General features: G+C 49.7%; 1 protein-coding gene across 1 annotated transcript in view; it reads right to left on the minus strand.

The window, feature by feature from the left end:
• The window catches only part of SRGAP3 (SLIT-ROBO Rho GTPase activating protein 3), an 84,166-nt gene extending 66,958 nt beyond the window's left edge, over positions 1–17,208 (minus strand). The window contains exons 1-2 of the mRNA XM_009283720.2: positions 17,127–17,208; positions 16,881–16,988 (exon numbers count right to left, since the gene is read on the minus strand). Coding sequence (XP_009281995.2) covers positions 16,881–16,988; positions 17,127–17,208 — 190 coding nt within the window. The remainder of the gene's footprint in view (positions 1–16,880; positions 16,989–17,126) is intronic.
• Positions 17,209–18,254: the final 1,046 nt, after the last annotated feature.

Genomic DNA, 18,254 nt, shown 5'->3' on the forward strand with positions numbered 1-18,254 from the left:
TCTCTCCCATGGTAAAAGACCAATTGCATTTTTTCCAGCTCCCCCTTCTCACGTAACACAGCTGAGGCTGCAAATCCCTGACACGGGGCTTATCTCGGAAAGACAAGGCAAGCACCGGAGAAGGAAACGCTGCTCAGGAATTGCAGTCAGACCCTTCGTCCTCTCTGCAAGAGGAGCAGTGCAGCACCTGTGGCATGCGGTGTGACAGAAATACACATTCCAAACTGCTTCCCAAACACGGGGAAGATTTTTAGCAGCTCTTTGAACACTGCGCAGTGAGGAAGCCTGCGCAGGGAGTGGCTCTCTCTTGCAGGAACTGCAGCTGGGCTCTGTCCGTCGGGAAGGGGAGCCCCACGGGGAGGGGGCGTGCAGAGATGGAAATGGGAGGAAAAAATGAGACTATGTGGTAGAAAAAAATATTCAGAGTGAGAACAATTGGGCTGAGCAGGCTTCCCAAGGGGCAGCTGCGCAGCGGAGGCATCAGACAAGCCAGAATTACAGAGGTCGGATGGTGAAATGGGTCTGTGCGATGACTTGCCTGTTCCCAGACCCCAAGGGGAGAGCATCCCCCCCAGGCCCTCCCCACCACTGCACACCCCATCTGCAGAAAGCAGCTAGGCAGACACCTCACCTGTGAGCGGGTCCCTCCAACAACAGTGTATTACTGCATGTGCTTACCTTAAGAAACTTCGCTTTATCCCCCCCCCAAAAAAATGGTGCACAGAAATGCACTCTGTTGAGCAGACAAGGCACTTGCGCCACTTTAGTACATCCACAGAAATAGCCTTTTTAATGCCATGAACATTTTTATAAATAATCCATAATAAACAACATATTGTTACCTTTTCCTAAGGTTTGTGATTAAGCATATTTTTCTCACTTTGGTCACCTGTAGCTGATGGACCCCAACAGGATACATTTGCAAAGCACACCTAGCAAAAAAGGCAGTGGAGAAGCTCAGCAGCGGGAGCACAGCATCACGCCTGCCCCCTTCGCCGTGTGCGCACCCCCCGGGGCTCGAGCAGCACACAAAGACACTTCAGAGAGCCTCCATCCCCCACCTTGTCCCTTCCCTCTGTCCCACAGATGTGCCCATTCACTGCTGGCCTAACGCTAGTAGTAACAGCACCACCACCGATTCAACTCCCTCCCTTCTGTACTAACGTATCCTTTCCAAATCAGTGCCTAGATCCCGTCAAGCTCTGCAACCCACCAGATACAGGGTGAAGCCCCATCTCCACCTGTTCTTTGCCCAAGTACCCTACAGCCTCCTTGCATGGTCTTGCAGAACTGTGCAACCCAGAGGGCGAATCCTGCGCTCAACCAACAAAGCCTCAGGCCAGCCAGCTGCTCCCCGAGCGTGCACGCAGCACCCACAGCCTAGCGCTACAGCACCCAGTCACTCGCACCACACCTCACTGCCTGGTGACGGACCAGACCCACACCCGATCCAAGCCGACAGGCAGCTCTTAAAACATCAAGTTTGACTGATTTACAAACACCCAAACTTCTGGCCCTCTTTGGGAGGCGAGGGTAGGGGGGCAACAGAGGACACGAGAGCGAGAGCAAGAGGGGAAAGAACATGATTTTGGTGGCACCAAAGCTTACCATTTCAACTAGCATCACATCCCAGCTCAGACAGTGTCCAGGCCACAGGTCACAGCTTTCCCCTCCATCACCTTATGAGCTTACAACGCATTAACAGTTAGCTCCCAAACTCAGTGCATCACGTACGTGCACACCACCACGTACGCACACACACACACAGGAGAAATACCACTTGTGGTTATTGGAGAAGTTGTGCATCAGGGCTCACTGAAATGGGCAGCCCCAAGCTTCCTTTCCCCAGCACATCTCAGGCTCCGTTGTCAGCCAAGAGGCCCATGGACATGACAGGAGGAAGACAGATGATGGGTATTTGTGGGTGCTTGTTCAGTTCAAATGCTTCGCCATGCAGCTCACGGATTTTGCTGTGCTGCAGGACGGCAGGCTCTGGCACGCTCCTGGCAAGCCCGCGCCAGCCTGGCAGGCAGAGGAGGAAGCAGCTCCCAGGGGACTCCTCCAGCTGCCGGCGATCGCAGCGGGAACCCTGGGCGCTGCCAGCCCCGCCGGACCACGGGCACCTTCTGCGAGAGGTGCTGAGCCCTCCCGCACTGCAAGGAAGTGCTCAGCCACCTACAAGGATTACCAGGGGGGGACTGCAAATGCAAACTCTTGGGTGACTTTCTGCCTGGATTTTCTACAACACCTGGAGCTGTACTTTCTTAAACTTCTGGTGCACGGCTGCAGCACACTGAACTGTCACTGTGTACGTGATAGGAGGACTCAGCCTGTACTAAGAAGGAACTCCTAAAATTGGTAAAGCTCTTTGGCAAGAGGGCTAGACCTCATCCTTGGTTCCTTCTGCAAATTCAGCATGGCTAGATGACAAACGGTAACTTACCCACAAGAGCCACAGCAAACTAAAAATACCTGTACTGCCTGAGCACATGCACGTGAAATCGCTGCATTGTAATTGGGAAGCTCAATGACCTGAACCAAGACAATACAGCGGTGTCATTCCAATGCATGAAATAATCTTGAGTATGCATATATATGTGTATATATATAAACATATATATACACATATACATGCAGGACAGACTAGCCCTACCAGTCCCCTGCCAGCATCGGGCTGTCCCACAACTTCACAGCTACAGCATGGTCCTATCCAGACAATCATTACTCCATACTGAATGCTGAATTGATAAATTATTAAGTAATGATCATGCAAAGCACTGACTGAAATCACAAAAGATTTATGGACATTTTCAAGCTCTTTAAATTTGTGAGGATCCCACGTGGAGGAGGTTAAAATTGCCATTGTAAGAATCTGATATTTGTCAACATTTCTTCGTAGAACTACTATTGTGCAAGATTGAGCCACTCACAGCCTGACAAGTGAACTTGGAGAGCTGCAGGAACAAGGACACGTGCAGCAATCTCATTACTGTGTAATTTAACGATGGCAGTAATGGGACTGGAGGCTGCAGGCTGTGTGAAGGTCACCTAAAACCCAAAAGTTCCTTGGAAATAACAAATGCTGAAAGCTCCAAAGTTAATCAGTCACCTTATGTGGGATCCTCCGTGGGCACCGCTTTTACAGCACTTCCTTTATGTTCTTGATACTTTATGAGAGGATAGCACAATTGTTCATAAAAATGCATCTGAGGCTCATACAGAGTCTTGCTGAGGGACTCAACACACTGCACTTGCCCACTAGCAAAGCTACTTTCCGCTCCTGGAGTCTGTCTGGATAACCATGTAACCATCCCTGCAGTAGCCAAAGCACTCTTAACTCGTTTCTGACCTACATTCATCCCATCTGCAGACACGAGGACGCTGGACACAGGAGCCAGAAGGGCTGAGGCCCCGGGCAGAGGAGGAAGGGTGATGTGCAGCAGGGATGCTCAGTTCATCTGCTGCCTCCACCCAGGCAGTGCTGCACGGTCAGGGCTCCCCTGTGACTCGGGGCATCTGCTGCACACAAACATCAGACCTCATTCACAGCTGAGCTGCAGAACGCCCTGAAATGAAAGACAATTCCACTATATAAGCAATGCTAGAAATACCCTTTTGAAGGAAAAAAAAAAAAAAAAAAAAAAAGGCTGCTAAAAGAATGGAGAAAAAGAAATTCAGTTCTCATTGCAAATGAGGTCTCAAAATGACTGGCATCAGAGTGTCTTGGTCTTGCATCAAAATAAGCAGTATCCTACCCCTGTGGTACCCAGCACCATGCCAAAACACAGAGCTGCACACCTCACAAACAACACTGCTTCTCCATCCCCTCTTCTTCACATTTGCACTCACACACAGAAAATAGATTTGCTCCCCTTGCAATGGCACTTTCTCTGGGGAGAAAGGAAGAAAGCCACACAGCAATGTTTACCCTGGGTTTGCTACAGAAACGCACGGGAATGCCTGGAGAAGCTGAGTGAACTTCCAGAAAGCAGTACTCAGTCATCACACCTGAAAGCTATTCCAGTCCTTGGTAGCTGGGACTCCAGCATTTGCTGAAAAATAGTCTAGGCTTTACAGAAAGATCATGTGTATGCAGCACTGCAGCTTTGATTTCATCAGGAAGACTGCTCTCCAGGAGCTGTGTTGTGCAAGAGCTGCGATGCCTTATGGGATCAACAGGAGACGACCACCTACGCAGTCATGGCTTCCGACAGCTCCCTTGCTTTCCACCCGAGCAGAGCCAGGATGCGAGATGGCAGGCTGGTGCTGTCATCCACTGAGCTCATCAGAACGGCTTCCCAGGGTACGGCATGCCTGCTACGTTACAGCACGGCTTCATACGCACCCCCTTTGAAGTTGTGTCCCCGTTACACAACTTCTGCAGTTAACGATGGCATTCACTGGAGCCGAGGGCGGCAAAGAGTAACCGCCTTTGAATTAAGCCCCCTAAAAACCCACTGCTACGTTCCTACAGGATACAAAGGTACCAGTTTCATAACAAAACATTTTTAAAATCTTCACATTCCCCTGCCGACAAGCGTTTCCCTCCCACACAAGGTCAGTGGAAATTTCATTACATCCCATATGGATTTTACATTCCCACTCCTGCTGGTGCCAACACAGGACTTGCTTTACAGCTCTCTGCTTTCCTGAGCAAGTTTGATATAGATTTAACAAAAAAAAAACACCAAAAAAACCCCAACAGATTTGATCTCTAGTTCTCTTTTCATAGTGGATTACAACCCGAGGTGGTCTCCAGAACAGCTCTTAACAACCCTGACAACGCACAGAAATACAAGGCATATCAATAACGCTTCTCCAATGTTTTCAATTTCCTACCTCTTCCTATTTTTTTCCAGATCTGAGCTACTGCTGCTCATTTGATCTTTGTATCTGGCACAAAGATTTCTCCTTGACTCTTACAGGGGTCATTCAAGGCAGTTCAGACAGCAGCAACAAATGCAGAGACTCGCCAAGGCTCCCGTAGCTTTCACCACCCCCTGCTCCGAGTAACGGGAATTTGCAGTTTGTGCCCATCGGACCCACAGCCAGCAGCCTCCACCGCGAGCTCGGTGAGGGTCACCGCCTCCTGCACGCTCGCCGCGCGCTCATGAGCCCAGCGCCGGCCCCAGACAGACAGGCAGGACCCAGCTCCCTCTCCTGCATCGTCCCACATGCGCTGGCTCACCCCAGAGTCCTGGTACAAAGGAGGACTCAACGGTGGCACATCAGTCCCATCGGAGGGTGAGGACGCTCTTGGGCATCCAGGCATCAGAAAGGCACATTTTGACTTTCGTCAACAGAATTTCTTTGTTTCCCCCGCTCCCGTAACGCACTGCTTTGACACTTTCACATTTCCTTGCAGAAGTTTGGCCAGGGCAGTACCATTTAAGTGCGCAGAGGCAAAGGGCAGTCTCTCCAGGCATGGAGAGCCCGCTAGCCGTGACTCTAAAGCCACTCAGCTTCAAGCAGTCATACAAACAAATGGCGATGGCCACTGAACCCAGGAGCTGTTGCTGCATGTTAAACGGAAAAGGCGCACGGTAGAAAACAAAATTAAGGGCTGCTGGCATCATTAATGCAAAGACAGAAGCAATAACAGAGAAAACGACATTCTTCAGTGCTCTGGAGGTCTCCATGAGTCAGCCACTCACAACCACAGCCCCCGACAGCGCCTGCATTGTCGCTCCCCTGCTTCCATAGTTACTTTGCTGCTGCATTGAAGAGGCACCCTCCTTTCAATTAAAATGAACTTGCTCTTAAGTAGCCTTTTCACATAATCATGTAAAAATACAGGCAGGCAGAAAAGCCTTTTTCCACCCTTCATGCCTGCTGCCTAGGGAACGGACAGGAGCGCTCGGAGGATATCCATTTTCTCCCACCTGCGCAGTAGAGCTGGAGACCAGCCCCACCAACAGAGCAGCCACCATTTGCTGTTTGATCCCAACACCCTCCATCCTCCCCTTCTCCCTCTAACCCAGCCTGCTCACACACTGGAGATGGAGAGAGAGGATCCCCAGCAAACCCAAACCCAACAGGCATCTACTAACATCCAGGGTGCCACCTTGATGGGCACCAGCTGAGAATCCAGACTGAAAACCACCCTGTCTTTACCAGCACTGTTTGCAAGCAATTTTCTGGCCAGCAGCATCAGCATGATGACTGATGCATCAGTCCTGTCCATCATGGGGGGGATTAACAGGCCTTTAATTATATAACCTTCAACTGAGTGCCAATTATGTTTTCCATGTTAGACAAATATCTCTTCAGCACCTGACCCGAAAACCTTAAACTCTGGAAGACAGAGCTAGAAAGCAGAGGACGCTCACGGGAAGAGATGACTAACTGTGTTTCTGTAATTGGAGGGAGGGGAGTCATCTCCAGGGACTTGACTGACGTGCTTCGCGAAGAAATGGCTTTTAGAAACAACTGGAGTGAGACAAGCCCAAAGCACAGGCAATTGGGAACAGAAGAGTTCCCGTTTTCTTGGGCTAGAGTAAAGTCTACAAAGAAGGAGCTAAACTGTTAAAAACCTGATGGGCGCCCGCCATCACTCAAGGATTAACCCCTTCGCCCCTGCTCCCCGGCAGTGGGTGAGCTGTCACAGTTGAAGGTTTCAGGCAGCACTGCCCGTACTGCTGGTGCACCCAGCCGGCTGCGGGCAGGAAGGACACCGACGGCCACTGCCCACGGCGGAGGGCCGCATAGCACCCACCGCCCACGGGGACCGGAGGGACCCTCATCCAACACCTCCTACAGCAGGAACCGGCACCCCGAGCACCGCCACAGATGGGAACGATTCCGTGCCTGCCCGCTATCCCACGGGAGCTGGACGTGGCCCCTGCCTCTGCACTGCTGTTACCTGGCCAAACAGCCTCTTTGTCCCTCAAATAACTGGAAATGAGAAACCCCCAGCTGAGCATTTTATCCCGGGTGATCCGAGTCAGTCATCACAGGCTGGCGGAGCAGTGCAGCATCTCCAAAGGGCACCTGGAGAAGAGCGGTTTGCTTTGGCCATTAGAGTGAAGTAGGGAGCAGCTGGAAATGACAACCCAGGCCCAGGTTTGGACTGCAAGCACTCTCGTTTGCACTCCTCTTCCCCGAAGCTTTGGAATGAGCGGTTATAATCTAATGAAACGCTATCTATGGTCAGCCTGACCTCTCCAGTTTCACACTTCCGCGTAACTGTTACTAACAAGTTGCAGCAATAGAGCTGCTTCTACTCACAGTTGAAGAAACGTGTACGGGAGACACTTACACAATGGCAGGTTGGTAACTCCTGGAATTCACATAATGGTGGCAGGTCCTTATTTACACTGAATAAAAATAATTTGGCAAACTAAGAGGAAATGGGATGCCTCGGAAGGCATCAGTAACAAGTTATTCTGTGAAAGCTAAAGGTTTCTCAAAGAAATGACCCAAACTGGGCTCAGACCCTTTCTTGGTTCAACTAGTACATATTTTTTTTTTAATATCCCATGTTCAGAGCTTTCCTTGCTAGCATAAAAATAAGCTCCTTGCCATGAAGAGCAAACCTCACTAGGAAAACTCTCCAACTCTGGCTTCTGCCCACCACCATCAGGATGTGAACAGAAAAGCAGCAGGTCTGCAGGAAAAAAGACAGCCACCTCGCAATTTGTGTTTCTGAACTTGGAATTTATAGGAACTTTTAATAGAAATCAATAAACAAAAACCTACCAAAGTGCTTTAGGGAAGAGCTGAAAACATTTGCCAAAAAGCAGAAAGCAAAACATTAAGTAAAATTGTGTAGCTGGTCATGTTTCCAACAGTAGTCTGTCTGAAATGCTCGCATGGTTTAATTCACAATATATGAAGTCACAAACAGTGCCAAAGGAGAACTGCAGAGTGAGCCATTCTGCAAACAAGGGTGCTACAAAGCTCCTCGAGTCTCCTTGAACTCTGCTGGACAACTGGCTATCAAGACTTGCTGATTTTTTTCTCCCAGTTTGCTTGGTTCTGTTCATAAGAAAGGAGTTTCCACTGTGAGCAGTCCTGTTATTTAAAATGCAGAATCAGACGTAGAAAATGCAAGAAATATTATTTCCTCAGCTCTTCTGAAACACAGCGGCAGGGATGTTGGAGAAAACAAAATTCCTTGGCAAACCAAGGAGAGCAACAACGCTCAAGACAGGCTGCAGGACTGCTAATCCAACCAGGAGAGGGAACATCTGTAATCAGAAGATCCGAGGATTTGGCTTTTGTAAATATTTTCAAATCAATTATCCCATATCCCAGCCGATGACTGCTCGTTATTCTTAGGCCATGCACGTAACCACGTGAGATGTCAGCAGCGATAAGATTTCCCAAGGAGACGAACTCCAGCCCTGGGGCCCGGCAGCCTCCGCGGGGCGGCGGGCAGGATGACAACCACTGCAGCCTCCAAGACCATGGCCCAAGACAGGGGAGCATGGCCCTGCAGAGCCCCAAAGATGGGTCCCACCATCAACCCAGACTACCAAGATCTCAAATACAGCAGAAGTCCCTCGTCAAAGACCCCCAAAAATGCTCACATCCCTCTGAAAGCCAGAGAAAGACTTCCAAGTGCAACAGAGGGGACGCAGAAGGAAAGCAAGTGTGACCACCATGGCCAGCCCCGTGACACAGAGCACTGTGCACAGGCTGACGTGCTTGAGCAGGGATAAACCTGCTGCAAACAGCCTCCCACCGCCAACAGTCAAGTGGTACACAAGTGTTAGAGACAGCATAGAGATGAGAAAAAATGTTTTACATTCAGCCTTTGGCAGGTTTGTAAATGAATGGCAACGTTAAAAAAAATGCTAAAAAACAAACCACCCCACCCAAAACCTTGACAGAGCGATTCAAAAGCCAGCTCAGGAAAACAATAGCTGAGAGCATATACAATTGCTGTCCATGGGGGAGCAGACCCAAGAAAGGAACAATTTAAAACCGAAGAAAGAGTATTAGCGTAAGACAAATAGATGTAAACTCACCATGAAGAAAATTAGGTGAGAAATTGGAAAAATCGGAAAGATTCTGGGTCAGCCAGCTAGAGGCGTGGGAGAAGATGTAACTACTCTGGCAGTGCCAGTCGATAACACCATGAACATGATAACACGGCGCTGCTTATGGCCAATGGCTGGGTGGGATGAGTGGGCAGCTGGTCCTTGACAGCCCTGTGAGCCTATGGCTGGGTGGGGGCTCAGAGGCAGCGTGTTTTGACATGGTCACTACAACCCAGCTAAAACGCTGAGCATGGCTGAAATTCTGTGTGTGTGGTTTGCAGCAAAACAGTGTGCTTCTGCAGCAAACTGCAAAGAGCTACACGGAGGAAGCAATCCTTTCCATACAGGTTTTGTAATGTTAGGCACTGTTCCTCCTCCGATACAAGAAGATTTACAGTTGCTCAGACGGCGTTTTCTATCAGGCATCAGCCTCCGCAGCATCAGCACTCAATGTCAACGGAGAAGTCTGTTGCACAAAGTGCCAGAAAGATCTCCAGGGAAAGGTATTTTTTGGCTGCTTTCTTAATATAAGACTCGTCTTCAAAATGGTCCGATCGTCACCGGCCCCAGACACCCACAGCTCTCTGCACCAGCAGGAGACAGCAACACTGTGCCCAGTCCCGCATGGCCACTGGCTGTGGCTGAGCCCTGTTCCCCACCGCGCAAGGGGGCTGCAGCAGAACAACGAGCACCCCAGGCTTATGTTACGCATCACCAACGGCAGCTCATGCATGTCCCGAGACGAGCTGATTCTCAGGGTCACTTCTGTTGAAATTCTGGAAACATGGACCTTCAGAAATGCCAGAGTTCATATGATCACCACCACGGCAAGATGAACTCTCATACGTTGAGGGAGCTTTCCGTTTGGGTTGGAAACTGATACTCACCGGTGTGCCAGTGAAAGAGTAAAGTGAAGGCAATTCCCCAAACCTGTTCAAGGCTTCAGAAAAGTGTTGTTTGGGTTGACGTTGACATCTTGGCCAGTAGATCTGGGCAAGTCTCATTTTTTCCTCTCCTAGGCTCTTCACCCCATCCATTCTCCAGTGAGGACAATGCTGGCAGCCATGCACAGAGCCCGAGAAGGATTACACGCATCCAAATAGCATACCTCTGACAACACAGATGATGCAGTGCTTTACAAAGAACAAAATTATTTGGGACAAACCATGGCCAATTTGAGCACTCATATTAGAAGTAAAATGCTTATGTGGAGAGGTCAAGATGCTCTGCTCCAGTTTCATTATTAACACACTGCTACTTCAACCGGTCCCACCCTCAGCTTGCTGAAGGATATTTTCCATATGGTCTCATTTTTTAAATATAACAATTAAACTCTAGATGAATGCCGCTAGATCAATGCAACTTTTACCAGTGGTATTCCTTATTATTATTATTCACTTATTCCTTGTGTCCTCACACAGTTTACACATTCTCCTGGGCAGGAGAATCTCTGAATTTCAGGCATTTACAAATACCATGTTGAAATCCTGGCCCCAGCTGAGACGGTGGCAAAACTCCCACCAGCTTCAACGGAGCTAGGATTTCATCCTTTGGCAGTACATGGAGTAAGTGAGACAATCTTGTTCTCCAGCAGTTACTTTGCAAGTCTCCCACCCTCTTCCAATAACCCCTGGCTCCAATACTCCTTACCCCAAATGCTGATAAGGGCCAAGCTCCTTAAGTGGCATCAACCACAGTGGAAACCAACACCAGCAGAAGTACAGTGCTGATTAGTGGTGTACTGCTACTCTAGAAATTACTTTCTTCATAACTAGTAAAACATCTTAAAAAACAAGTTTGAGTGAAGCAACCGCAAGCTAAGCAGCAGAAGGTGTGATGGTTCACAGCTACGTTTACTTTTGCTTGTCCCATTGTAGGTCAAAGAACCACATGAGACGAACAGCAGCACTTTTTGCTGCTGTACATTCAACGCGACACTCACAGCCCGACACCATGGCTTTACAACAACTCGCACACTTACTCCAGTACCAAAAATTCAGTTGGGTCCTGCCAGACCCTCTTGCCAGAAGAGGTGAGACTGTGTGCGGGACCCAGGACCAGCCCCTGGACCTGTTGCAAAGTTCACATACGGGCAAGTGCATGACAAGGTTAGGATGGGCTTATTAAACAAACCCAATTCCAGATGTGCAAAAACTGGTGAAAAACAGGCGGTGGAAAAACCCGGATAGTTAAGACTCATGAAGGTGCGTAGCCTGAATTGAAACACGAGAGACCACAGGAGCCAAGTGTGCATCAGCAAGTGGGAAAGCCTGAAACCGTGGCCCTGGGGACACAGCCATGCTCCAGCCTGCAAAGCCGTCTGGCTGGGAGCCTGCCCAGCCCTGCACACCCCAGCCCCACCAGCTGCAGCCCACAGCCAGGCCCCCTGCAAGCATCCACGCCGGCCGGGAGGGCGAGCACCCTCCTCCTCAGGGAGATAGAAGTTTTGGCACTCCGCCCCTGCCTCAGCCCCCCCCCCCCCGCCCCGGGGCCCCACCGGGCCAGGGCCAGGCTCTGGCTGCTCAGACAGGGACAGACAAAAGCGGGGGTTTCTCTAGCAACGGACTGGGATGAAAGCTTTCAGAGACCTCCTCCTCCTCGCCCGGCGATATAGCTGCAGGGTCCCATCGGGCCAGGGCCAGGCTCTGGCTGCTCAGACAGGGACAGACAAAAGCGGGGGTTTCTCTAGCAACGGACTGGGATGAAAGCTTTCAGAGACCTCCTCCTCCTCGCCCGGCGATACTGCGCGCTCCCACGGGCCGGGCGCAGCTGGGAGAGCAGGACCGAGCCCAGCTGCCACCAGCCTCCGGCCCAGGGCTTTGGGTGCATCCCACCCACCACCCCCGGCTGGGCCGAGAGCGGCTGCTCTGGGGATGCTGAATTATTTATCCAAGAGAACAGTGTCGTCGGCTGATCTCCCAAACGGGCAGCCTAGGACAGCCGTTCCTCTAACATATGTTTCACCCCACTGATTTGTGATAAGTGAGAAAATATGCTTGGCAACAAAAACCATTATTTTCCTCACAACTGGGATTAGACCCAATAGTTTATTGCAAATATAGCATGGCAAGTTGGACTCAGAGGAGAATCCAATTCTTCTACAAATATGGAATACACTAATAAGGCCATTTGACTCTGTCGTGGTTTAGCCAAAACCAGGTCAGACTCCCAATTTCTTTTATTTCCCCCTTCAGACTATTCATGTGCTGTCTTCACCAAAGGCCCAGCCCCCTTCACCACAGAATTCTCTCTTATTTATTTTCTAGTGCTTTGTCATCATTTTTCAACAGTACACGCTGCTTCCCTTGGAAGAGCCCTCACACACATACCTAACGCACCGCTAGCCTGGATTCATTATTAAAATGCCAAGCGGGCCATGACACCAACCAAACCCACCTGCCCCAGGCCAGGCAGCTGCCAGCACAGCCCCAACAGCGGCCAGAACTCCCCAGGGCGGAGATACTCAAGGAGCTGGGCTCAGCCTCCATGGACAGTTACGTGTGTATGAAGATAGGCAGGGCAGAGCCCCGAGAGCCCACACGGTACGACGTGCCCGTGGGATGCTCCCGCTCCCCGGCACGGTGCTTTTCATCTGCCCCTTTCACCCCACTCCACAGCCAGCTCCCACCGCTGACACGGTTCAGCAGCGGCGGCAGAGGGAACCGAGGGACAGTGCTGCCCAGAGGAGCATCCATCTTGCCACAGCTGAATCCAGGCCAAGGCTTCGGCGGGTCCCAACAGTGACACTATTCAGCTTAAGCAGCCAAGGAACTACAAAGACCATGGACTAGAGCATCTCAAACACAGAGCTGCCAGCCGTGTTTTCTCCTTCCTGCCGCGCAGATCCCCCGGGCACCAGCCTGAGGGTACCCCTGGGGTGGTGAACGCCTGTGAAAGCTTCAGGAAAGGAACTGAGCAAACAGCCCAAAGCAAGCAAAGAAGCCTCCCTCCTTCCCTTACATGTCATTATTAACAAGCCTGCCTAGAAAAAGTCGAGATGTGGCTCTTAGTAAAACAAAGAATGAGACAAGTCTTTTATCCAAAACTAGAAGTTTCAGATTTAAAAAGAGAGCGAGAAAACCACTTCTCTCAAGTCTGAAAACAATTTATGTGGCATTAGCACTTTTCATACAGGTTTTCAGACGTGTCTTTAATCCCCAGTCTAAGGGAATGCATCAGGAGCCAGCCTGCTCCCGGACACAGCACCAAACCAAAGGCACTTCCACCAAACAGCCCCGGTTTTGCCTTCGTACCCATACTGAGCCCTTACATCGTTACTTACTGGGCTGTAAGGTAACCTCTTAATTTGTAGCTACTAAAAAAGGAAGTGAAAGTGTAAGAAATTAGATCTTGAATTGAGTGACTTCTTCCCTCCTGGGAAACCCCCTGCCCTAGAGGGAGTCCAGGGCAGGGTGTGGGGAGGCCTGGGGGCAGCATCCCCCAGGAGGAAACATGGGGTTTGGAAGCCCTGACTAGCAGCTCAGGGCAGCCCGGATTAGGAAAATGCCACCTTCGTTTTGCTACTAACCAAGCTGGTTTCTGGACCCTGCCCAACCCCCTGCTCACTCACCCCTCGCTCCTGGGGGTAGGGGGCACAGCCAAGTCCTGGGTTTCCTGCAAGCCTGGACCAAGCGTCCCGGCGCGCAACAGGCTCCCTACCACACCTGCAGGAAAAAAAGTGGCCAAGCCATGAAGAAAAACTCCATTTCTATAGGGATGTTTGCATAAACAGTTTTAAACAAGCAATCCTTCCCTTCAAATTAACTCCAATGGAAACAACATGATAGAAATGAACCGGTTGTGCTGGTACCCTTGAGAGCAGGGCACCTAGAGAGTAGGTGCTCAAAGTCGCGTGCCCCATTGGGCCCGTGTTATAACAACTAAATACCTATTGCCCGAAAAGCTTCACAAGCAGCTGTGCCACTGCTGCATGGGGAGGGGAAGGTGAAACCCTTGCAGCTTCTCCTCCCAGCAATGCACCAGCCAAGCAGGAGGTTACTGCCTTCTCCTGCTGACTTTGGCAGCAATGCAACTGGAACACGCTAGCTCACAGCTTAGTTTTCTCCCTCCTGCTCTCTCCAGTTACCTACACATTTTGTTTCTAATGAGACTCCCCTGAAAACGCAACTCACCTGCAGAAAAATGAACAGGTAAATAACTCAGTTCAGCTATTTTCCGCTGGCCCCGTTTCCTGGGCGCAGCAGCCCTGGCCAAGACAGGTACACACAGATTGTAGGGCAAACGGGTGCATACCAGGGTGCACTGTCTAGTGTTTCATTGTCCTTCATTAGGCTTTTTCCATTAACTTTTTAATACCGTGGTCAGCCCATCATATCAGTGGCTAAAAGAATTATCTCTGCGTGCATCACCTTTGAGAGGCCCAAGTGGAGTGTGGGTAAAAATGGGTTTATAATGGCTTTCTAGCCACCTCCATGGAGCGTAATTCCCGTCTACCGCACTGCATTCCCGAAACAGCATCCTGGTGCAATCCCTGAGGGCTGGGGCCTCCTGACCCCACAGGAACTCAGCCAAACACACAGAAGCTGAGGCAAGGGCAGCGTTACCCTTTTCATGAAATCGGTTTCCTCCTTTATCCCAATATGAACAAGCTTTACACCACCATAAGTAACTACTGGTCAGAAGGGTTCAGTGAGGCATTCTTGCTTTCCCTGGCAGAGAAGGCAGTGCCTTTGCACTGGGACAACACACAGCAGCTTTCTGCAAAGCAACACAAGCCAAAGGGTCCACCGTTGTGACACTCCAGCTCTCCCAAGCAGAGGCACCGTAACGTGAAACACCACCAGCGGAGGAAGACCTGCCAGCCAAGTCTTCCCACACCCCTCCCCAACAGTGTGCAGAAACCAGACCAAGAATCTGGACAGACCAGAGCAGATAGCAGCACATGGTCTGGAGAAACATCAAGAGCTGGAGGAAACACCAGAGTCATTGCTCATGGCCACCTCGCTCTCCACTCCTCTCCAGGCCACTGGGTCCTTGTTGACGCTTATGGTAGAAAGCGACCAGGTGGTAAGAGGAGAGACACGGAGGTGGATGCCAGAGTAGAAGAGTTGTCCCACCTCCTTTCCTCCACCAGCACAGTGTACAACCCCCCCTGCACTGAGGATTCAAGCCATACAACACAATGTGCAGCTACTCAAGGCCTTAACGCAGCATGTAAATGGGACCTAATAGAGAAGAGACCTTCCACTGAGGTGTGTTTGAACCCCAGTGGGTCAGACCACCTGATTCGGAGATTTATGGCAATGCCTCATTTCAAAGGGGGCTCTCACAGCACTGGTGTGGCTGCTCTGCTCTGAAGGCAGTGTTTTGCAGCCTCTCCTAACTCCACATCAGCTGTGAAAGAAACTCTAAGGCAGTGCTTTGCAGCCTCTAACTCCACATCAGCTGTGAAAGAAACTCTTCCTCCCCACCTTTTCTTCTTTTTAAATGGAGCATAGACAAGTCACCCTACAGCATCCAGCACTCTTCTCAGGAAACCACTGTAGCAAGTGCAACAGGTTAGGCCAGATTTAAGAAAACTCTGGGTTTTTTTTTTTGTTTGTTTGTTATTTTTCACATTGATGTTCAAAATGCAAATGAAAAAAGTCGTAAAATTTCAAAAACAAACTGAATCATTTTTTGCTTTTACACTTTAAGAACACAAATTAAGAAGGCATCCTTCATGAGAAAAGCAGATGTAGGAGTAGAACAAACCTGATCAGAAATAGGTTATGATCTTCCAGTACTCTCTGGTTAGAGCTAACACAGCTATTTCCATTTTACTGTTCACTGGCACTTCAGAGAGGGGAATTCCATCTCACTAGAAATGATACACCAGAATTCATTTATCTTTCTAGGTCATAAAATATCTTCCTAGATGACAAACAAGCCTACTCCCACAAAATAATTAAAGACAAAATGCAACTGCTAAGACAGCACAGGCTTCCACTGTAGGAGGCTGTACATGAACAAGGTTTGTCTCACCCAGACATCTGCTGTTATGCAGGACCTGTAATCAAAGTCATCAGTGGCTTTTAAATCAGTCAGTGGTGCAGTGAACAAAAGGAAAAAAAAGAAAACCACAACACTGATGCAATGACGACTTTTCTCTGACCTATACACTGAAAATTTCATCAACAAGGGGCATCAACTTTTCCCTAAGAAACCTCTCAAATCAAGTTAGTCCTGGTTTAAGCAGATACCACGCTTATGAGAGCACTGAATTTGGCTTAAGACTTATGTAACGTCCGCTTCCTATGGCCGAAAGGTGTTGTCAACAAGCCTGTGAAAACATTTCAAAGCAGCCACGAGGCAGCACGGCCAGGGAAGAGCTTCCAGCAGCGCTGCCCTGTCCCGTGCCTCCTCACCCCGTGTACAGCACCAGGCTGAGCCGCATTCCCAAAGTCCGCGTGGTGATCCCAGCTCAGGCTAGACGGAGCAAGAAGGGACCCACACGACGTGCCCTGCCTGCTGCGATGGAACAGCTTAAACCATGATCTCACCCGCAATCCCTGCCAGACGCAAGCCCTCTCCCCAGACACAGTAATAACTGACAGCAGAACTGTCCCGGTTCATGTACCCAGAATATTATCACTTTGGAAGTAGGAACACTGCTAAAAAAACAAGATTTTGCTCAAAAGAACATACTGGGACTAAGCCACAGCATGGCCAAGGTTGAACTATTTTGCTGAGCGTTCACCAGACGTTGTCAGTGGACCCCTCCAAGTCCCTGGAGGTGGTCTGCCCAGTCTCTTTCACACTCCAGCTCATAGGATGAAAGAAGTCTTCAAAAGCAACAGCAATTATTTCCATCAGCCTCTCCTCCCCATCATGACAGCACTCTACTAGTAGCAGCAGCAACACTGATGCTTCTCTTTAGGTCTGTCTGAAACGCACCGGAGACGCTCAGCCCAACTTCACCTGGGGAGATCCTCCTCGTACGAGACAGAGCAGCCCCTCGTTTTACGTAGGGAGCAAAGGAAGACGAGGGCAGCTTCTCGATGTCTGAAAACAAAAATCAAAGCTGAGGTGGCAACAATTAAGTCTTGAAATAATTAAAAATAAGCTGGGCAAGCACTTAAGAACAAAGAAGCCAAGGCTCTCCCGCCGAGAGCCACTGCGGCAGCACATCTCGCACATTACTCTTCACGTGCTCCCACTTCTTCTCCTTCTGACCCACACACATGACGGCGGCCGCTTCAGCTGGCGAGGTGGCAGCATTCATCATAAGCATCTGTAATCCAAACCTACAGAAGTTACTGACGGCATATTGCCCTTACAAACTGACTCTGGATGCAGGTTTGGAAATGGCCAGCCTGGCTCACAAAGAGGCACTACCCAGCAGCAGGAAAGGATAAGCGTTTCGGGTGAAGCAAAGCACCCAGTTTTCTTCCATTTGCACGCAACATCGCCAAGCTTGGACAACTCTGCCCTGCCTGCGTTCCTTGGACAGGAAAGGGAAAAAAACCAAAACAAACCAGTATTTATTCTTTACTTTAGCCAAGCTTCAAGACCAAAACTTTCCACAGATAAAGACTGTCTGACAACAAATATAATGGCATGTTGCAATTATGTTAAATTTAAAAACAGAAACAGAACTTCAAACCACACACACGCGCACTCCAGATGGAAAGCGTAAGCCCGCTGTCCAAGAGAGCCAACCGGCGGGAGCATCCGGACCAGACACCGACAGGCATTTCTGCTGTCAGCTGCAGCTTCCCCATGCTTTGGGAACACCAACCACAGCAGAGAGCAGCCACCTCCCCACGTGCTCTCAGCGTTAAACAAGGTGTCATCAGGGGATGCCTTGGTCCTTCCTTTCTGAGACCAAGGAGAAGGCAAACCTGCTTCCAGGAGAAAGGCCCTGCTTGGAGGAGGAAAGGCTGCCGCGCCGTGGAAGCAAGATGGAAAGCAGAAGAGGTGCCAGGAGCAGTATGGCTCACGCTACCTGGCTGCTATGCTTTATCACAGACAAAAAGCTCTTTTGATATTGCCTACTGACTATAAAAATTAGCAAAGGGAAATTATTTCTAAAAAAAAACAAACCAAAAAAAAAACATTTAAAAAGCTGAACTCCAGCTTTTTTTTCTTATTATCTTTTCCTAATAAGAAAGATAAAAGCTTATCTTTTCCTAATAAGAAAAACAAATTCAAGCATGGACAAAAAACACTCAGATAAATCCATAAGAAAAACTGGTCCTCAAGTGAATGTATTGCAAATTTTTCCATGGGGCGTCAGCAGCTCTCGCACGCTGTCTAAATGCCAACCCC

The sequence above is a fragment of the Aptenodytes forsteri genome, unplaced genomic scaffold (assembly GCF_000699145.1).
Source record: "Aptenodytes forsteri isolate BGI_AS27 unplaced genomic scaffold, ASM69914v1 Scaffold267, whole genome shotgun sequence".
NCBI classification, from domain to species: domain Eukaryota; kingdom Metazoa; phylum Chordata; class Aves; order Sphenisciformes; family Spheniscidae; genus Aptenodytes; species Aptenodytes forsteri.